The 22,087-nt window shown below is 42.1% G+C and overlaps 1 protein-coding gene and 4 non-coding genes across 5 annotated transcripts; 2 read left to right on the top strand and 3 right to left on the bottom strand.

Moving 5' to 3' along the window:
* Positions 1–3,326: 3,326 nt before the first annotated feature.
* TRNAY-GUA (transfer RNA tyrosine (anticodon GUA)) lies at positions 3,327–3,418 on the bottom strand. The gene is given in 2 exon segments: positions 3,327–3,362; positions 3,382–3,418. It is a non-coding gene; the product is annotated as a tRNA-Tyr (tRNA).
* A 582-nt stretch (positions 3,419–4,000) lies between these two features.
* On the top strand, positions 4,001–4,073 carry TRNAR-ACG (transfer RNA arginine (anticodon ACG)). The gene has a single exon. It is a non-coding gene; the product is annotated as a tRNA-Arg (tRNA).
* A 717-nt stretch (positions 4,074–4,790) lies between these two features.
* TRNAR-ACG (transfer RNA arginine (anticodon ACG)) lies at positions 4,791–4,863 on the bottom strand. Its single transcript has one exon. It is a non-coding gene; the product is annotated as a tRNA-Arg (tRNA).
* Positions 4,864–5,305: 442 nt separating this feature from the next.
* Positions 5,306–5,396, top strand: TRNAY-GUA (transfer RNA tyrosine (anticodon GUA)). The gene is given in 2 exon segments: positions 5,306–5,342; positions 5,361–5,396. It is a non-coding gene; the product is annotated as a tRNA-Tyr (tRNA).
* A 2,061-nt stretch (positions 5,397–7,457) lies between these two features.
* DNAJC5B (DnaJ heat shock protein family (Hsp40) member C5 beta) lies at positions 7,458–20,323 on the bottom strand. Its single transcript, XM_035126352.1, has 4 exons — positions 20,217–20,323; positions 16,411–16,624; positions 13,677–13,848; positions 7,458–9,796 (listed from the first exon to the last, which is right to left on the bottom strand). The coding sequence occupies exons 1-4, from the start codon at positions 20,321–20,323 to the stop codon at positions 9,702–9,704; spliced, it is 588 nt and encodes a 195-aa protein (XP_034982243.1). The 3' UTR covers positions 7,458–9,701.
* Positions 20,324–22,087: the final 1,764 nt, after the last annotated feature.

Raw genomic sequence — 22,087 nt, forward strand, 5'->3', positions numbered from 1 at the left:
GGGGTGAGAGATCAACATTCTTGCGTTTAAGAAGGAAGGGGGAGAAACGGACAGTTGCCACCAACACATGCGGCACTTACCCTTCTGGAAAAAAACTAAAATGTTAAGCTGACTGGAGAATGCAGCCTGGTTCTTCAAGGCTTCACTGCAGCAGCGGAAAGCAAGGTGACAGAAGAAAAGAAAGTGGCAGGAAACTTTTGGCATGGTGGAAAGAATTGCCACCACCACACTTTTGGTGCATAGGATAATATATTCAAAATCCTCAATCAAGTGACATTAGCACAATAAATAATATGTGTGTGTATGTTTGTACATACGGAGATGGCCATCTCTACAACAACAGAAATGCAACATCAGAGAAAGAGACCTGGGCAATGGAAGCAACTCATAAACAATGTGCAGTTATTATATAGTGCTGTGAGCACATTTCAAGAGAAAATGAAGGCACAACTAGGATTCCTGGATTTTCAAATAAAAAGGGCTCCAGTGGGTTTCTTGGTTATTCCGTGGGCACACAGCCAACAAAGTCTGTCCCGTGAACTAAAAAAAGGGCAGAGTACTCAGGTAATACAGCTGTACCACCATCAGATCAACCCCCTCCCACCATCTTGGGCCTGAAAGAGTATTAGCTGTCTCGCAGATTGAATTCACCATCATCATCTTATTCTTTGTCTCATTATTTCTTACAAATTAAGATACCTAACACAAAGATCCATCATTAACATAGCTGCCAAGTTATCCCTTATTTTAAGGGATTTTCCCTTATGCTGAATAGGCTTCCTCGCGAGAAAAGGGAAAACTTCGCAGCTATGATCATTAACAAAAATAAATTCCTATCAAGCCTTACATTTCCACAACTTACATTATGGTATGTGTTCTTTGCCTCCCGAAATCATAGGCCATCTGACACTTCCACCACGTGGTTCGTTTCAACACCTCGCTGACCGTTTAATTTGCTTGATATTTTGCACATTATATAGGCACATGTCATTCTTAAGCAACAATGCCCTTACCTGTACATGTGAGCAGAGGCAGATTTAGGGCAGGGCGTCCGGTTCCGCCCCACTGGGTGCTGAACCTAGGGGTTGCTGCAGCGGAATTGCAACTTTGATGTAGTGAGCTGAGTAGAACAGAAGGCAAGAGACGGGGGGGGGGGCGGAATTCGGCCCTCACATACGGTGCCACTGAAATTTGAAAGACCAAAGTCCACCCCTGGTTTGAGACTCTTTCAAGTGGCAGTGGCAGGGAATGGTCGGAACAGGAAGACTGGGAAGTGTGCACTCAGTCTGATCAGATTCCCTCTGAAGAGGAGGAGGAGGGGGAAGCTTCGGGGCCCCCTTGTCTACAGCAGTTTCAGGAGGAGGAGGAGAGAGAGAGATGCTATACTGTTCGAGGAAGAATTGCCTAGTTACGAGATAATGGAGGAGGCAGGGGAGGTGAGGGTGCAGCCGGCAGAAACCTCCATGGAGAGTACGGGGGGGGGGGTCCTCCATCTCCATGGGCCCTTGGGTACCTCTGAATTCTAGAATAAAAAAGGAAGAGGAGTGGGACTCCTGGGACTTCCCGTTGGCACTCAGGATGTTGTTGGGGACGGAAGAGGTGGGGCTCAGAGTAGCCAACGTCTCTCTTTGTGTGGAGACATGAATTCTTGTCTTGCAACCAAATGGCAGAATAAAAAGGACTATAAAATACGAACTGCTTGTTGTTCTTGCCTTTGATGCCACCGGAGGAGGAAAGGACTCTTCAGTACCACTGTCCACCTCACCCATTGCTTGGGGTGAGGGGAGACATAATTTATTATATTCTGTGTAGACAAGCTCTGACTGTGGCTATTTTGGAAGAGGATTTTTAAGTACTTACTGGTATTCCCCCCCCCAAACCTAAACTCATTCCCCCTGATTAAAGTACTCAGGAAAACGGTGAAGGTGCATGCCATTTTTATTGGCTGAGCCGAGGTGATAATTCTTGCTGGGTTCCATGACCATAGGATAATCTCAATAACTAAGTTCCAGCATTGGGCCATGCTGCGTTTCTGTTTATTAGACACATGGATCTCTCAAATCTTGGCACTCACTCTGAAGTTATTTTTAAAATGACAGTTTCCCAGATCACGTCTGGCATGTGGGGCCTAATCTTAGGGCAAAGCCATCTGTGCTGCTATTTGCCAATACTTCATCACACAACTGTACAAGCGGTATGTATCATGTCTACAAGTTTAAGCCAAATATCCATCACACTTACTGTAGCAAACTGTAGTGCCTGCCTTCATACTGTGCACACTGCTAGTAGGTTATGTTATTGTCAGATAAAATGGAGCTAATCAAAACTCTTTAGATAACTCTGCTGGTAAAGTACGTTTTGCAAGAATCTCATATTTACTGTGCTCAGCCTATATAAAGCATGCTGAAAAGGAAATCTCATTGCAGTACCTACAGATGTCTGTTATTGTTGGCATCCACCTGCCATTGGGGGACAATGGAGGTGTGTGCCTTTGCGGGTGAGGTCAACCTATATGCAGGTGTAATCGGTGCTTTCTTCTTCTGGGGGTACGTAGGGGGTACGTAGGGGTATGCATACCCCTAAAAATTTCATGAATCTTTGCATGCTTTTATCCATTTACTGTATTTATTTCCCCCCGATTTGAACTATAAAATGGTGGTTTTCTTGAGTCAAAATGATAGTACCCCTAAACACGTTTTTTAAGGGGGGGGAAGCACTGGATGTAATATATTACTATCTGCATACTCAAGAGACAAATAAGGTTTATTTGGCGTCATCCCTAGTAAACATGCTCCTAAAAAAAACTAACCAATTAATAAAAGCATGCTTGGGGTGTGGATAAGAAGGAGCTGGAAAAGGTGAGAAGTATCCTTTGCTTGAAAAACCTGAGCGGGTACCACAAAAAGATTCCAGAGTGTCACCCATGAAAAATCGGTGGTGTGGTAAAAACAGCTGCTTAAAGGGCTGATTCTATATTTGGAAGCAAAGCAACTATACATCAAGAATTCTATTTTTTTATTATTTGCTTGACTGGAAAGTAGTCTCCAACCCATCTTTTCCCCCTTCCTTCATCTTTTTTTTAAAAAGCAAAATAATGATGTTCTTTCCAAAGGAATGATAGCGGCACATTTATTCTGCAATATGAAAATATGGTATTTTATGCTTCAGAATGACCATTGCCACGTGTAGGATCCTATAACAATCAGACACACAATTTCTAAACCATTTTGTGGGGGAGGTGGATGGACCACGTCTTCTGATATACTGTACACCACACTCTTGAATTATAAAGGGGGGATGGCCAGGCCAATCACAAAAAACACACCTCCTTCGAGCCGGAATCGAACCAGCGACCTAAGGATTACTTTAGAAGCAGTTCCTCTACAGTCCTCCGCTCTACCAGCTGAGCTATCGAAGGGACATACACACGCCTTTCCCGAGAGATACACAACCGCCAGCAGCAGGAAGGAACTTTGCATGTGAGCATGCGCAAAACACATCAACGAACTCCACACATACATGCACGGAAACTAGGGTATCCCAGTTCTCAGCTTTCCAAGATAACATGATGATCCCAAATGTAGTCTGGAGACGAGTGCATTTTTGAACAATGGGTAATAACAAATGTAACTTGGCACTTTCCAAACAGCTGCACAGAGTAATTTTAGAGGAGCTGTGCTTTGCGAATTCCTCCTCGTGCACTGATCCTTCGTTCTCCCTGCAGAGAAATGCAAGGAGTACAGTCTCATCCTCAGATCCAGTTTTATTATTTGCTCGTCCTAAACGAGCTTTAGCTAAACAGAGCGCTGTCCGCACCACATTTTTTTGTTGCATATCGCCTGCTCCTGAAGTTGCTGTTGTTGTACCTGTCAGAATGAGTAAGTGCATATGCATTGCAAAGTAATCACCCTTGCTTGTTCATGATTTCCAAAACGCTGTTATCCAACTAACATTCTCTAAATTCTGGTTTATGTTTTTGCAAACAGCCCACCCGAGTAAGGGGCCAGTGGCGCAATGGATAACGCGTCTGACTACGGATCAGAAGATTGTAGGTTCGACTCCTGCCTGGCTCGCAGTGGTCCATTTTAATGTTGTTTTCTAAATTTAACATTGAAATCTTTAAACCTTGTTAAATACTCTTAGGTTATTGAGTTTAATCGGGGTTCAGAAATCCCGCGTCTTTGTCATAGATGTGATATGCTCCTTTACAGGTGTGCAACTTTAGATAGTGGAAGACTGAATATCATAAGCACACGTTTTAGGCTTCAATCTTAAACACGTTTATCTGGGAATAAAATGCACTGAATTCAACGGGCCATACTTCTCATCACTTCTGTTCCTTAAACAGAACTTACTGCTCAGGCTCTGTTATAAATAATTGCCTACATTTTGATGTGTGCTAAAATAATATACCCATTGTCCTGTATACCTTACATTTCTGGAATCCCCTGGCTTTTCTTGTATGAATTAAAGTCAGGGTTGAAGCTGTTAATATGCACTTTTTGCAACCATGTTGCCCTTATAGTAATTTCGAAATTGTATTAGCGAACATTTTATTATAATTCATTATTTACATCTTCTTTGGCTTCTTAAAGAGCATCATGTACTGAGTTACTATCTTGTGGTCTTCTAGCTTCAGATCCACGTTTAAGATTGTGCAGGGGATGGAGTACAGGTTTTGGCAAGTCAGCCTATCAAACTCTGGCTTTCCCCTTCCTATACACTGTACTGTGTTTTATAACATCTTAAAATACAGTACATTCAATGTTGCCGCAAAAGTGAACCACCACCGAGCCAGGCAGGAGTCGAACCTACAATCTTCTGATCCGTAGTCAGACGCGTTATCCATTGCGCCACTGGCCCAGCTCGTAATAAAAGTTTTGTAAACAACGCCAAGCATATAAACTTAAACGTGATATATTCCTCTATTTTGCATCCACGGTCTGGTACTCAGCACATTCCGGCCCACGTTTCATCCCCAGTTTGTTAGCTCCCTGTGTACACCCAGGGTAATAATAGGCTAGTTCCTCTGTCCCCCTATCCGCAGAAGGATCCACCCCTCTCCACACCAGTTGGTAGCATTTAAGAGTTTCAAGTGCACGATGCAAGGTGGCGCTGGAAGACGCAGGCGTGCACGAGTTGCAAAGGCTGGCGTTGCTCGCGGGCTTTGAATGCACTTGAACTCGTGCACGCCTGCGTCTTCCAGCGCCACCTTGCGCTTCCTGCATGCTGTCGTAACTTCGGCTTACAGCGAGCCACTTTAGCATGCATTCTTTAGCTTCTCTGACAACCTGCTTGCCAAGTCCCTTCGATAGCTCAGCTGGTAGAGCGGAGGACTGTAGGAGTGCTCGGCTACTGAAATCCTTAGGTCGCTGGTTCGATTCCGGCTCGAAGGAGGCGCTTTTTTCCTCCCTCTCCTCCTCGCACTTTTAAAATATTTTTATAACAGAATGCAATGGCTCCTCCATTTCGGAAAATGTCAATCACGAAACCGGATTTACGGGTAAGTTCCAGGGAAGGAAAATAGCGTTAGCGGCAGCAATGGTCGCAGTGTTGTTTCAGTGCGTTGGGTGTTAAATTGATCTCGCTTGCCAACGACGTTTAAATTGAAGCAAAGCTAGGCCCCGGAGTATGGGGAACAGTGGTGAGCAATGGCGCCTCTGAGCCTGTGCAGAAAGCAGATTTCCTCAGTGCTGAGCTTACAGGTGGCAGGTGGCAGCAAACATTTCCACCTCTGGACTCCAGGTTCGTCCCAGCACGCACGCACCCTCTCCCAATTAACCACGTGGTGTAAATGAAAACACCAATCCAAAACAATTTATTTAAATAAAAGCTCAAGTAGGTGGCTTGCGGGATTTTATTTTATTTTATTGCGCCTCCCGCCCCATCGCTAAGGTTCATTGTTTGGCTTTTTACTTTTTCCGTCGTGGAAGTACAGTACTGGGCTGATCTCCACTTGCCCTGCCTATGATTAATACTAACATGATCTGAGCTTCTGCTGCAGAGGCTCAAATTTCTGGTCAAGCTGGTTTATCTTTAGGACAGAGTTATAAAACAAGCACAAGGGGGCTTGGGGTCAGAAAGGTTTTCATTTTACCAAATAAAGTTGAATCAGGGTTTTTCGTTGCATACTTTTACAGGCACTGGGGGGGAAATGTATTTTGCTGCTTCCTTAAAAATGATTTTAAAAGGACATTTTTCATTTTATATGGTTCACGAGTCTTTTAACAAACTTCATGTGACCATGCACGTGGGTGGAAAGGAAATGGAGGAGAGGTGTGCCCCAATTGCTTGCACGGGTGATGGCAGAGTTAAAAAGCTCTTCTGAGTTTTAGGCCATGCCTTAAGGTCAGCCTGGTGTCCAGAGATTTTGGACTACAGCTCTCATCATCCTTGACAATGTTGGCTGGGGCTGGTGGGAAGTGTAGTCCAGAATTGTCTAGAAGTTCCTGGGTTCAAAAAGGTTGCCTTGGGACTAGACTAGGCATGGTGTGGCCACCCTTGAGTAGTGTTTCTCCCTTTGTGAATAGCAGGTGTGGTGTGTGCATCCAGTTCCAACTAGAGCTGTGGCAGGGGCAAAGGGTTCCCATCTGGTCTGATCCTCATGCACACTAGCCATTTATTTTAAAAACCAGCTATGTAAAGGGAACAACTTGTCTAGTTTGGCCCTTGGGAAAAAGCAGCTAAGGTGCACCGTAAACAAAAGTTCCATAGGAGAGAATACAGCTTGAGCCAGATGTGAAATCCCTGGGGCTCGGCTAAGCTCTGAAGTTGTCCATTGCTTTCCCCAATAATACAGAAGTTCATTGTTACAGGCAAGTGATTTTTCGCTGCCCCTTAAACAACAACACTAGTTCACTGTCTACTCACCAGCCATAATTTGCACAGGGTTGAGTCTGTTTGTAAACTGGGAGCTATTTTGAGCAATTCATTGCTGCACATGGTTACCTCATTTTACAAGTTGCTCTGGCAACTACCTTCTAAAAACTGGCAGTTTGGATATTTTAAGCAGTTATTCCTCTTTTCAAATCGGTATCTTATGTAAAGCACCAAATATATGCTTGGCTCTATAGAGTCTGGGGGGAGGGGGACATCTCCCACGCATCCTTGCCTGCAGACTTAAAATTGACTTAAATTAAAAATAAGATTTGCACCAGAGGTCTTGACTGGCTCCAACATAGGAACAAAAATAACGTAAGGGAAAAGACAACTAAGGCTGAGAAGCAGCAGAACAAAGAAAATGAAATTAAATGATGCCATATGAGTCTACATGAGAAAGGGCATAACAAGAGGCAGGAGTAGACATCAGAGATTGTGAGAGAAGGGATGCAAAAGGCAGCAGAGAACTGAACAGAGTCTAAAGCATGAAGAACTCAAAAACGCTTTGAAACTCAAGGAGAAATAGTGTCATTTACATGAACAAGATAATGTTCTGAAATAGAGGAAGAGACTCGTTTATAAGTATATTTAATATGTTTCCTAGCAGGGGGAAAGAACAGTTGGTGCATGTGTAACACTTACAATCTTTATTGTTCATGTTATATATTGGACAGCAAGTCAACATTAGTGTACATAGTACATTCTGAAATGAGTACAGCAACAAATTCAGAAGTATAGAGTAATGTAATGGAGACAACTTGTTTTATATTTCCAGTTATGCAAGGTTCATTTGTTACCAGTCACTTGATGTGCTTCTGAAATAGTGAACACATCAACACAGATGATTAACAAACAAGCCAAGCTATGTGATGAATGATAAATGATGTTGCTAAATAACTACTAACATATCAAATACTGAGTTTAGAATATCTAAAATGCATCCTATTCTTGACCTCTTACAAACGATAAGACTGCAACTGTAACAACTGATTGGTTCCACACTTATCACTATATTTGTTCTCAAGGTAGTATTCTGGCCTTTTTCCTGTTCTGGTTTCCTTCCATTCTTCAGATGAATAACAAAGTTTCCAGTCTAATCCTGTGCACATTTTACTTGGATGCCAGTCTCACCAAATTCACAAGTAAATTCTTAGTTTTAAGTGTGCATAAGGTTGTAGCCATGATTGTGTCTGCATTCATCAACTGAAACACTTGCTTCTATGCTCTTCTTCCATGCATGCACAGTCCAGCTCTCAACTGACACATCTGTATGTACACTGAACTACATATTCTTCTATTGCAAAATAAAACTCAGCTATCAGGTCACAATTAAACAGTGCTTGTTTGCATTCTTACATATAGGTTATAGAAGCAGGGCTGGTTCAACCCCATTCCCTAAGGAGTAGGATGCTCCAGGAATGGCCTCTTTACCAGGTTTCTCACTATCTCCAGGCAACATGGGTTTTGTTTTGCTTTTTTGTCCTTTTCGCTATCTGAAGGTTATGACATGGCTAGAGAATTTCAGTCTTTAAGGAACATGAAGCCCTTAATCACCTATTAGGTCCTAGGGTAAAACAAAACCATTAACGACAGGGACTGCTCACATACATAAGATAAATGGAAATTGATAGATTATGCAGAATAGGGGGATCAGGCTGTGTACTTATGAACACTTATCTGGGAGTAACTACAATTCAACTTCTAAGTAAACACACTTCAGATCGGGCTGCATGGATGTTTTTGTGAGCACAGCTGTGTATGTGTAAGTTATGTTACCGTACTTCCCATTTGCCATGCATGCATCAAGTGTGAATACAGGGTTGAAAACTATGGATTGCTAGTTGCAATTTATTTTGCAATAAAGATGGCTTGTGCTGAAAGGTAGCCTGCTGATCCATCGATGGACGATGCATGGATATGGAGCAGGCTTTTCAACTGGTGAAGAGAAATACAACAATCTTTGAACTATTTACAGTTGCCAGTGTCTACTGGGAGTCTCTAACTGGATAGTAAATAAAGTCAATTCTTGCTTGGAACTGAACCCCAGCAGACCTGAAAGCAGTTTTATGTATTACTTGAATTGGTGCCTAGTTCTTCTTCTAAGGAGCTGATAGAATCAAACAATGATCTTCCATGGATGAGAAGATCATTTAAGCCTTGCATCTCGCTTTACACATACATATATTCACCAAATGGAACAATGGTTCCTCTTCCCAGTAACTAAAAGGATGGAGGGAAATGTACCATGGCTCTGAAAAGATTTTAGGGTTCTGTTTTTTTGAGGGGGGGGTACACTAAGGCTCATAAGTCCTGTACTACAGAAAGAATCTGACAGGTCTACCAAGGGCTCACCACACTTTTGTTTGTTTTCTCAGGGGAAGCAGCAGGGCAAATGGAAGTCTGGATGAGCCGTAAATTCTAACACTCCTAGGATTAAATAAGAAACTATGTCCTCTGTTTAAAGTACAAATCAGGTGCAATTATGCAGAAGACTAGGGACATTTTCACACATGACACTAGAACAGCTTTCTATATGTCTGATATCTCTAGCACGCATCTTCATTTTAAAAAATGGTTCTTTCCCACTTTATATTCCTTGCATTTATGTACAGAAACACACCTGATTTGCTCAGATACGCTCTTACTGTGTTATCCTATGCGTGTTCTCTCAGAAGCTGGTCTCAACTGACTTCAGTGGGATTTATTTCCACCAAAGTATGCATAGGAGTGCAGCAGTCCTAGTGCCATATATGAAAATGTTGTAACAGTACTTTACAATCCATAACTTCTTTGGTGACCACCAGACTCCAATGGCTTCTAGTTTATGAATCGGTGTGGTAGCTGCGACGACTGTCTCCAATAAGCTGGGTTTTCTCAGTTGCATTTGTCGGCTGAAGCAGAATTGGAGTTTCCCCATCTAAAACAAAGGAGAAATAAAGCATTAGCAGTCTCTCTGATCTGTTGTGCAAGGTATGGAAAATTGACCTTCAGCCAGGAATGGCTACCTGCCCACCTATGACAGCTATCATATATAGGCACAAGTCAACCAAGGTTAGTCGTTTTAAAGTCCCATTGGGAGAGGAGTAAGCAGTTGCTTAAATTCTTACATTAAGTGAGGGGACAACAATAAAGTTCATTTCAGAAAGGCTAGAGTTTAGATGAATGAAGCCACTGAGCCTGGAAACTTACTGATATTTAGGATCTGGAAGATCCACTCCTTCCCGGCTCTCAGTTAAGCCCTAATCCCTGCAGATGTTTCCATGTACTCCCCCTTCTCCCAGATAGTCCCACAGACAGCTAGCCAGCATGTAATTTACAGCAATAATTTAGTAGCATGAGGAGCCCCATGTCTGAAAGCACTCCAAGAACATTTGTCCAGATTCAGTTTCCATTTATTTGCCCACAAGCAACCTGCACCACTGCTTTCAAGCAACAATTCAGAACCTCCACAGCTTTTCCCAACCAAGACAGTAAGGAGATGGTACTGTACTCTATCTGCATATCGGTGACAGGCATGACCCAGATGATCCCTCCCTGAATTTTAATGTAAATGAAAATTAGCATAGAGGATAAAATGAAACATTGAGGGACACCATATAGGTGAAAGGCCAGACAGGTGTCCACCAGCACTACTCTCCATGACGGACCAACCATACTATAAAATCTTGTACCAAGTAAGATGAGCCAGGAGGATACCATGGTTGATAGTACCAAAAGTTACTTAGAGGTCCACTAGAACCATCAGGGATTCAGTCATCACCTCTAGGGGCCCCTGCAGGCATCCTTTTAATTGTACATTCATGAAGCTTTGTGCTCATGATGTTATTAGGGCGGTCACACAGGGCCTCATTTTCAAGGCTATTTGCACCTGCAAAGGTTTTGGCACAATCACACTGCTTCATTTTCATTCAGTGCAAGTTCCACAACTTCCTGCTGAAATCCTGTTGTTTTTAATATTACAAATGTTCTGGTTTGTTTTTGTCCTGCTTTTCTTGAGCTATGGTCCCTCTGGACAGCAATGATGCCGTAGCATTGGGGAAGCATCGTAGAACAAACTGAAGCAGAACAAACCCACTGTTAATGCAGTAATGTGTCAATAACATATTACAGTATACACATGCAATAAAACACCAGTTTGGAAGTGCCCTACTTCATGGCATAGATTGAATATCCACTAGGGAAATCAAAGGTTATTCCACTGTCAAAACCAGGACAGAAGCTAGACTGAAATGGTTCAAGACAATCATTTTTATGCAGGAAATCTTGGAGTTGTGTCATACAACACACATTCAAGCGCTTTTCTCCAAACTGGAAAATTGGATACTGGCTGGTAATTGTACAATAAAGTAAGGTCTCAAGGAGGCTTCTTTAGCTTAAGATGAAGGACTGCAGTTTTCAAACTATAGTGTACAATTCCCACTCTCAAGGAAGCATTAATCAGCTTCTCTGCCCATTTGGCCAGTCCCCCTCTAGTTGTCTTGCCAGGATGGGCAAGGTTTGACCACACATATGTCACAGCTGTCTTCTGAATCTCATGGTAGAGAACATACCTATCCTAAAGGAATTCATCCTTGATATTTCAGAAAGATTTGGACTTGAATTCTAAGGACATTCAAGTTTGAATTTCTCACAAATTAAAATTGCCACCTGGTCTACATTTGTTTTATCTCAGCTTCAGTGTTAGGCAATTGAAATTTTGCATAAATGAATAAAACATAGATGCAAATTGGCAATGGCCAGTCCTCACACCCAGGAATAAATCCCATGGTAAAGAGATAGATCTCTTAGCATCCTGCAAAGGGTTCACCATTTTCAATCAAGTACATTGTTTCTGCCATCATCAGCCTGTATTGGTTAAAATTCATTTTCTTTCTACTCCCGTTTCAGTTGAAATGACACCTCCTTCCTTACAGCAGAATAATTTGCTATTACATGTTCAGATGTAGACAAGAGTGGACAAATCTGATTTCCTGGAATAAGAAACACTATAATTTCCATCATGTTTATGTAAATAGCCTGAGATCTGAATATGTTTGCGTTTGGGTCTTCCCCCTCCTCTCCAAATTTATTATCTCAGAATCAATGCTGTGAAAGTTCTGGTGGTCATTTAATTCCGCCTTCTGTTAATGTTTCCACTTCTTCTTTTCTTGAAAAAGTCTCTGTGCTTTTAACTGCTGCTTGAAATGCAGAAAGGGCAGCCCCCATATAGTTGTGAAGCTGCAGCAAATATATTTCAATATTATCAGAAGAAATGAAAGGCTCTGAGTCTCCTTGGGAATCTTTGTCACACAGCCCCATTCTTTCTTTTTTACTCTGCCTGGTTCTTTCAGCCTGTTCTTCCTGTAATATGTAATACCCCAGGCAGGTGCTAGATTTTAAGTTGCTTTGCATTTTTTTCAGTTCAAAAGAGACAGCTTTAGGATAGCTATCTAGAAGAGTTCTCACTCCCCTCAGCAACATGACTGCCGAGTCACAATGGAATAATGGTGAAAACAGAAACATGACGCTGGCTTAGTGAAAATGTAGTCCCAACATGTTTGTTGAAATAATGGGGAATCCAGGAGGGATGTACGGCAGGGGACAGGCAGCAGTGTTGTGTAACATTTGCTGCAAGCTCTCCTGCAAATGGCCTTCTCTGCCCTAGCTAGGTTCATGTCTGTTCTTAGAGCCTGTCTTAAAACTGCACAGGAGACACCTGCGAGGGAAGCATATGGTCAACATCCAACATTGCAGCTCCACTGGCACAACAGTTTCTTCTCTCCTGTCCACTTCAGCACCTCCAGCGTAACCCCAAAATAAGCTCCAGGTGATTGGGGGACCCTCCAGCACAGTATTGAGGGCACATAGGGGGAAGAGAGGAAACAGAGGTCCTGTTTCATCAGCAGAACTATGTGTGTACAACATTAAATACAATCCTATATACCTGTGGAGTTTCCTTCACACATGACCTTTTCTCAGCATGCATATTAGTATTATAAGGGAAATAATTATTTGAGAACTCACCCCCCCATACACATGTTTTCCTTATAATATCCAATTTGCCTCTTAGCTAGCAAAAGCAATTCTTAAAAAAAAATATTCCATGAACTTTAGAATCTAACAGATTCTTTGGCATTCGTTTTATGGCACTCTTATTGGTAAGACAAAGGCACTGAAAATGAGCAGTGTTAAATGTCATCTCAAACTGGGGAGGGTGAGTGTTTCCCTTCTAATTCAGCAGCCTCCCCACAGCAATACATTACAGCAAAGCTCCTTGCTTCCAAACATTGAGAAAATCAGTCTGTATTCAGCTTTTTGCCTGTCAGAAACATCATGTGTTTTGTAAGTGCATGAGAAGGATAAATTCCACAGGTACAGCTTTTCGAGCATGAGTAGGGGGGCTGCACCTGCTGAACTTTTGCTTCTTACCATCCAAGGCACAGTGACTCTCTTAAGAAAAAAAGGTCATGCCAGGTTGCAGCGAAAAAGTCCCCAAAGCAGTCCTGCAACCCATGCCCTGTAGAAATTAACATCCTAAAGATATTTAGTTTGAAAAGAGGGACAAACACCCACAGAGAAATTAACAGTGACATTAACAAGCAGCCACACGCCACTGAGCACTTAAAGTAACCTGTACAGCAGGTTGAGAAGAATTCAATTAACACTTCCTTCAAGTTAGTATCCTTTCTCAAATTAACACCACGCAAAGCTAAACAGCTGGAGTGAAACCCCAGGGTATGTATTTGAGAAAATAACAGTGTTTTTGTTGTTGTTGTTGTTGTTAAATAATGTATCTACATCCCCACAATAATAAGCACCTCTTTCCATGTCTGTCTTAATTTGCTCTTCTAGATCCTCTGGAGACAAGCAGAATTCTTGATCTTCTTCTGGTGCCTTAGGCTTGCACTTTCCACAGCAGCAGTTGAAACAGCAGCACAAGCAACAGCAAAAGTAACAGCCGGTCAAAAGGCCACAGATTGCAAACAGGCCCTTAGAGGAAGCGGAAAAGAGGAAGGGAAATGTGTTCAGACATAGGAATGGGAGCCTAATGCCCACAATTTCACATGGTTGTTCACCTGTCTTGTGCAAATGCCTGGTGTTTGGTCTAGAGTAGCCTTGTAAATAAGTCCACAAAAGGTACTAATGGCTAGGCCCTAGGCCGATGAAGCCCTTGACCATGCCCTCCACCCATATTTATGTGAGTAATTTGTGAGGTATTTGAATATAGAGTTAGTAGATCATTTTTTTTAAAAAAATTTTTTTTGGCCAATTGAATTGATTTTGGCCAATTGAATAAGACAAGCGCATATGTCCCAAACGAGGATAAAACAAGACAAGATATACTGGACTCTAACCTAGGCATGTAAACTGATGACTCACTTGGATACTTATGTTATTTGAAAGCTTCTTTTTATGCTTCTTTTTGGCTAAACACCTGTCTTTACTGTAGAAAACAAAATGCTAGACTAATTTTAGCCCCGCATGGCTGGATCTCATGGAGCTATGGAGAAAACAACCGCAATGGTTTATTATTGCTTTATTATTTATGTACAAGTTTTTTTATTTATAAAAAACACATTTATGAATAAAGATACAAAGTGGAATTCAACGTAGTGTTAAGGAGATTGTTCTATCAGTGCAAGCATTTCTGCTTGCTTGATGGAACAATCTCTCCTCTCCTCCCATGTGCTGTTCTGCAGGTTATCCCAATACTTCAGAGTGAATTGGGGGGTAGGGGTGAGGGGGAGCCATGTTTTGCTAGCAGGAATCCCTCTGCTGGCTCATGCTAGCAGATCAGGGTAGCTGAATCTGGCACATTAAGGTATTATTCAACTTAGGTTTACTCAGAGAAGACCCACTGAAATTAATGCACATGGCTACGTTCTGTCCATTAATTTCAATGGGACCCAGGTGGCGCTGTGGTTAAACCACTGAGCCTAGGACTTGCTGATCAGAAGTTTGGCGGTTCGAATCCCTGTGACGGGGTGAGCTCCCGTTGCTTGGTCCCAGCTCCTGCCAACCTAGCAGTTCGAAAGCACGTCCAAATGCAAGTAGATAAATAGGAACTGCTACAGCGGGAAGGTAAACGGCATTTCCATGTGCTGCTCTGGTTTGCCAGAAGCGGCTTTGTCATGCTGGCCACATGACCTGGAAGCTATACGCCGGCTCCCTCGGCCAATAATGCGAGATGAGCGCGCAACCCCAGAGTCGGTCACGACTGGACCTAATGGTCAGGGGTCCCTTTACCTTTTTACTCTCCTTAGTCGAATACTACCCATATTAAACAACAAATACGGTACCCAGAATGGAAATAGGGAGACGTGAATCCCTTTGTGCTAACAGAAAGAAGTGTCAGTTGTGACAGTTCTGAAACTGATTATACAGTATTTAGAACTGATGCCTTTTAAAGGCTTTATATTTTTAATAGCTGAATAGTAGGCAGAAATTCAGCAACTCTCCCTATGACCACTTCTCAATGGTGGGGAAAGTTGCATATGCAAATAGCTACCAATCATGTGGCTATAAAAGATTGGGAGACCCATAAGGTGGAATCCCCTCATGAGAGTAATCTGGTAAAACCAAAGTGTGAGGATACCTCGTGGAGAAGTAAAAATAAAGGTATGACATAATATTTATTCGAAAACTCATTCTTCTGCAAAATGGCAAGTCTCATGTGTCTTATGTTCTATTTAAATTAACAATTTCCTCTGGCCCAAATACTTTGTAACTAGAAATAGCTGCAAGAATAACACATTAGGTGTGAGATCTAGCACATTTTTTAATGCCTTAGGCCTAATGCGTTTGGTCATACCCTAATTCAAATGCTAATGTTTGTGATATGTACACCCACAAATGCCAAATTCTTACAATTACATAACAAACCAAATGAGTAAGGCCTTTGATGTCATCCAAGATGCAAGATTCATTTCCCTTAGTTCAGCTTGTACTGTTCTCTTCCTCTTGCTCCCCACATCTTCAACTTCCTATTTCCAGGCCCTTCACAAGGCACCCAAGGTGTGCCATAATCATACATGGTGTTATGTATTACTATTGCTTCCACATAATCTATGCCATATATAGCCTAGAATATGGCTAAGTTTGTACTGCAATAACTTATTAGCTGGTTGTCACACCAAGAGGGCTTTTCACTTTGAGCTATGAGTCATTTTCATTTAGTCATTACTGAAAAGAAAGTCAAAATTAACCTGGAGCTCCAGCTTCAGATATAATTAATTTCTTGAGGCGATAAAAGTGGCATGTAGCATATTTAATTAGTAAACGAAAGGGACAGGGAAACATCCTTTAATAAGCACTTTCCTGACAGCGTGCTTCATTATACTTTTATAATACTTGTTGAAACACTTGAAATGCACCAGCCATTTCAACAAAGTCCGATACTGAAACCCGTTTTAGACTGACTTACCTACTAGAACTCTGAAAAGCTTGTCAGGTCCTGTGAACGTTGCAACAGAAAGAATAGACCAAACAAAAGCAAAGGTTCTGTGTCTCTGAGTCAATACTCTGAGCAAACCTTTGCATTCAAGTACTAACCTTTGCCCACCAACTCGAAAGCATGAAGTATGTATTGACGTTTTCTTCACCAAACTGTTCAGCGATGTAAAGCCCTAGTGATCCATATTGGTCATATATGTTTCTTTTGGAGCCATCAGTTAGTATAGCATGAGCGTTATTGATTTCTTTAAACTTTTCTGCAGCCTCTGGGTTATCGGGGTTCTTGTCAGGATGATATTTCAGGGCCAACTTCCTTAAATTGGCAAGAAATGATAAAGAAAACGTTGATGAACAGCAAGAAAAAGATGAAGATAAAAAGATTACATTAGAAACTTGGAAGCAAATTTCTTTCCTGAACAGGACATGCAGACTTAATCTATTCTAGATTAAGGGCTCGTCCACAATTCTGCTTCTCTGGTGCCAGAAAGCATGGGTCCAAGCGCTTTGCCGCTTGACCCACACTTTTTAGGCACGGATCCAGGCAGCTCGACTATGTCAAAACTGTTATTCACATACGAACGGATAATGGTAGATTGCTAGTCTAAATGAAGTCTAAAAATCCTTAGTGGATAAGTGGCACATGTTAAGAAAGAGATTTCAGTAATATGAGTGAAGAATTGACCAGAAGACATTGTGAGTATCTGCAAAATGCACGTATTGGTAATGTTGGAATGCATGCATGCATTTGACTGTTCCAAAGGCATTTGGACATTTCTGACAACTCGTGCCAGAATTCAATGAGAAAGAAAGTTCCTGCATGTGGCACCAGGATATAGAGATCATTGGAGCCCATTATGAACAAACAAAAAAGGCTTCATATATAAGATTTGTTGTACTGTTGACATTTAAAAAAAGATTTTGGAAGGCTAATAATCTACCTTTTGACTTCTTGTAAACAAGTACTGTAATTAGAAGGTGCCCTCTAGTGGCAGTAGAAGTGATTGACTTCTCAGATCCCTGTTCTTGTGAGACACCCACACCCCAACTCACCCAAAATCCAGAATGTAGTTTGTTTTTAAGCATGAAGTACACAAAGACCTGCCAGGAAACCAGACAGATCAGCCACATACACACTTTCAGGAACTTCATCCTCTCAGAACACATCTGCCAAGTAAGCCCTTGGATGGAAGAAAATATGAGCAGGGCTTGTATGTTCAGGCACCCTCAGCCCTGCAGAGGGTCCAGAACTGACCCGAGACACTGGCCTGATCTCTCCCCCCCCCCCTTTTCTTCCTGTGCTTAGTTTATTAATTAGGGTTTTCTTTGAGAAATGCTTATTTATTTGGCATGTAGAAGACTGGCAAATAGTCCCCAAGAAGATGACATCATCATCCCACCTGCGAAATAAGTGATGCAGAAAAGACCATAAATATGGTGCCAAGTGAACCTCTGAAGAGGTTGTCCCATAATCAGGACACCAACACCTAGGAAGCCCTTTCCCTACCTGCCCCCCACCTCACATGATTGGAGAAGTGTATATAGGAGAAGGTGATCTTGCAGATGCATCAATGTGCCCCAGCTATCTACAGTAACCTATTAAAGTTTGGCGCTGAAAAATAATGCTAACTCTTCCTTTGGAAGAGCACCACGGTTTTGACATTTAAATAAAATAGGTGGCTTTGTTCTGGCAAGAACCAAGCTAACTAATAACAGTAGGAAATTTGAAGTCAGGTATTATAGAATTATTATAGTGCATTGCCAACTGGTTAGTTCAGCAGCAGGTTTTTAGATTCATGAATCCAATTAGCATAAGTTAAAGGATCAATTAAATGAAATCCAAGTGTCTGACTCATCATTTTGTCTTGCAAGTATTTACAACTATTCCATTAAGTGTGAATCCCTTTGATATTTCCACTTTATTCAGAGGCAGTCTTTGTTTTTAACCTGTAATTGCTAATAAAGATGGATAAAACACCACTGTCAGTTTTACCATAGATTGCTATGTAAATCATCACTATTCATGTACAACACAAAATAAAATTCAGTTCACTTTGCATTCTTCCATGACAACTCTCTCCTTTAGGGATTAGAGAAACTTTGTGCCCCTCCAATGTGAAAACAACACCAAGACTAAAAAGCAGGAGTCCACAAATATGGTTACCCATGTGGTTACCTATATATGCAACTGTAGAGACCAGCAAGGAAAGCCTTCAGGATATTTTACTACCAGAGAAGTTTTTACAAATCTGCTCAAAGGAACAAGAGAGTGCAGCTATTCACAGAAGAAGCAGAAAGAAAGCACACCTCCTGCAGTTTTACTTAAAAAGGTCAGCCATAGTGACAGGCTATGTCTTATGTGTCAAAGGTTGGAAGGGTTGCAACGCTGTACACCGGGAGTAGCCAACATGCACGTTAATTCTGTGTCCAGGGCAGAGGTCTACCAGCTCCATCTGGTACGCTGGCTGAGACCCTACTTGCCCGCAGATTGTCTCACCGGCGTGGTGGTACATGCTCTCGTTATCTCCTGCTTGGATTACTGCAATGCGCTCTACGTGGGCTACCTTTGAAGATGACCTGGAAACTGCAACTAATCCAGAATGCAGCAGCTAGATTGGTGACTGGGAGTGTCCACCGAGACCATATAACACCTACATTGAAATACCTACATTGGCTCCCAGTATGTTTCTGAGCACAATTCAAAGTGTTGGTGCTGACCTTTAAAGCTCTAAACGGCCTCAGCCCAATATACCTGAAGGAAAGTGTCTCCACCCCCATCGTCCAGCCTGGACACTGAGGTCCAGCTCTGATGGCCTTCTGGCAGTTGCCTCACTGTGAGAAGTGAAGCTACAGGCAGAGGGCCTTCTCAGTAGTGGCGCTCACCCTGTGGAACACCCTCCCTTCCAATATCAAAGAAATAAAGAACTATCTGACTTTTAGAAGACATCTGAAGGCAGCTCTGTTTAGGGAAGTTTTTTTGTTTGATGTTGTTGCTTTTTTATTATTGTTATTGGTGTTCAGTTGGGAGCCGCCCAGAGTGGCTGGGGAAACCCAGCCAGATGGGTGGAGTATTAATAATAATAATAATAATAATAATAATAATAATAATAATTTTCTAACACAGTGCCTTCCAGATGTTTTCGACTGCAACTGTCATCTGCCTTGACCAGCATAGTCAATAGTGATGGGAACCATAAGTCAAAATAACTCAAAAAAACTGAAGGGCACATTAGCTACCCCTGCTACACACATAAGGAGCCATGTTCACGTGCCACTATAATCTTGCTGACCTAACATGGTTTATTTGTACACTGCCCAATTGCTTTTGATTCACTTCTCCCTTGTTTGAGTGGAAGTAACAAATCCAGAAGCTGCAATTAAGCTTGGCTTATATACGTGTTAGGAAACTATTATTTTTAAGCAATTGTGTTGATGCTGCGCCTTTACTTCATTTATATGTTTTATTGCAGTGGTGCCATTAAGCAACCTAGAAAATGTTACCAATAATCACCCTTCTCTTAACAGTGGTAAGTTAATTGTTCACCTTGTTTGCAAGATTTGTGGGTGTGTGAAAGAGTTGTAGAGGTCACAGTGAATATCTGTTGTGGGTTGGGGCTGGAAAATGCTCAGCTGCTTTTACAGTGTAGAAGTTTCATCAGAGGTAGAGAAAAAAACCTAATTTAAGCATGTGCAGGCTTCAAAGCTGAATATCCTAAGATCCCACAAAACTATAGACGGAATAGTTTGAAAACTTTGTGTTCATGAAAGGGTTCAAAAGGAAGCTATTTATGGAAATTAACTGTGATGTTAAGGATGGTTGATATTAATGTATGTGAATATGTGTGTGTTGAGGGGGGGAGGTGGTGAAATGACTATCACATAGGTTATGCTAGAAGTTTTATAAATACCTGTAACATTTCTTGATTTCTTCATGGGATGCCCCCTTCTCAAGACCCAGAAGTTCGTAGAGCGCTTGTCCTGATGTAGATAAAGCACGCTGCCTTTGTTCAGCCATCTTATTAAAGCATTTCCAAGAAATCTAATGTACAATAAAGAATGCCCACAGGGATAATGTTTCTCAAGAGAAATATGAAAATAAAAAATGCGCCAATACCCTGCGTATGCTTTTTCACACTCCACAGTGAATGAATATAGCCAACCAATTCACCATGTGTGGAGCTGCCCATTTTCTAAATGTGTACTAAAGTGCTTTAATACAGAGGATTTTGCCTGGTACTGAACTATTATGTGGTTGCTGCTGCTCCACACCCAGTTTGTGACTATTTCTGTTGCTGTGCAATGAAGATGCTAGTCCTACCTATCCCTCCATGCAATACTTCAATGTTTTAGCACTACTTCCTGGTTCCTTGTTTAGGGAAGTGGATTGTTATCCTGTTCTCATTTCTAGTGTTTTTATTAACCATTGAATACAAGCCTGCAAAGTCCCCTAATGATTTTGAGATGTAAAGTGAACATTTTTATTTTGTTTTATTGCTTTAGTTACCTACATTGTGATTGTGATCTATGTACTTATCACATCACATTACACTTTAAAGATTGACAATTTATACACATGCTCGGCCCAGCCACCTTATCGCCTATTGTTTCTCACTAAGACACACACCATCAAGCACACTAAAATTTCATCTAATATTTTAAAATACCTCATAAAAGCTTCAGATATTTGAATGTTTCAAAATGCACAAACAAAACTTGAACATGAAATCTGAAGATCAGAAAACCATGGTGGAAAAAAGGGAAGACCAGCCATTTCTTAAAAGGCCACTCTAGCCATGAAACTCTGTGGCTTTGGGGGGGGGGAATACCTTCCCCATGCAACATCACATTCCACAGATTACTATTAATTACAGGCAACAAATTTATCAGTTAGTAGCATGATTGAACCCTTACCAGATTGGTCATGTGAGGGAACTTGTGACAGAAAACATACTCACCATGTTTGCATTAATACTGATTAGCAAGCAACCATGTGGTATTAAACTTTATCGTGTGCATGGGCATCCACAGAATTTATTTCTTGGGGAGGGCAAAGCAATACACTGTAAGGAGGGAGCAGGTTTGTTTCGCACCAGAAATTTGAAGAATAATACCTGTGTATTTAATTTCACGTTGCACAAATGCTAGAAGCTGGGAGGGGTGGCAGATCAACCTCCCTCCTTCTGCCAAGGAGCACATTGCTTGCTGCCTCCTGTGCTTGTTGCCTGGCACTGCCTCCACTGCCTCTTCCTCCTTCGCTGACCCTGGCTTCCCCAGGCTGCCTCCAGTCACCTCAAGGCAGTGGGGGCGCCAATTTCTGTGTTAGGGGATATGGACACGAGAGAGCAGGTCCTTCTCTCACCTGGGTTGTTCATCAGTATGCGGATGATACCCAGCTCTACCTCTCTTTCAAATCAGAACCAGTGAAGGCAGTGAAGGTCCTGTGTGAGTGCCTGGAGGCGGTTGGAGGATGGATGGTGGCTAACAGATTGAGGATGAATCCTGACAAGACAGAAGTACTGTTCATGGGGGACAGGCGGTGGGCAGGTGTGGAGGATTCCCTGGTTCTGAATGGCCCCTGAAGGACCAGGTGCGCAGCCTGGGAGTCATTTTGGACTCACAGCTGTCCATGGAGGTGCAGGTCAGTTCTGTGTCCAGGGCAGCTGTCTATCAGCTCCATCTGGTACGCAGGCTGAGACCCTACCTGCCTGCAGACTGTCTAGCAAGAGTGGTGCATGCTCTAGTTATCTCCCACTTGGACTACTGCAATGCGCTCCACGTG

The sequence above is a fragment of the Zootoca vivipara genome, chromosome 8 (genome assembly GCF_963506605.1).
Source record: "Zootoca vivipara chromosome 8, rZooViv1.1, whole genome shotgun sequence".
In the NCBI taxonomy this organism is placed as follows: domain Eukaryota; kingdom Metazoa; phylum Chordata; class Lepidosauria; order Squamata; family Lacertidae; genus Zootoca; species Zootoca vivipara.

What these genes read in the sequence shown, in the direction of transcription:
- DNAJC5B (XM_035126352.1), bottom strand. Translation starts at nt 20,323, where the DNA reads ATGGCTGAACAAAGGCAGCGTGCTTTATCTACATCAGGACAAGCGCTC. An exon ending in GAAATCAAGAAATGTTACAG is followed by an intron (nt 16,625 to 20,216) that starts GTATTTATAAAA and finishes TGCCAATTTAAG; the next exon opens with GAAGTTGGCCCTGAAATATC. An exon ending in TTTCGAGTTGGTGGGCAAAG is followed by an intron (nt 13,849 to 16,410) that starts GTTAGTACTTGA and finishes GCTTCCTCTAAG; the next exon opens with GGCCTGTTTGCAATCTGTGG.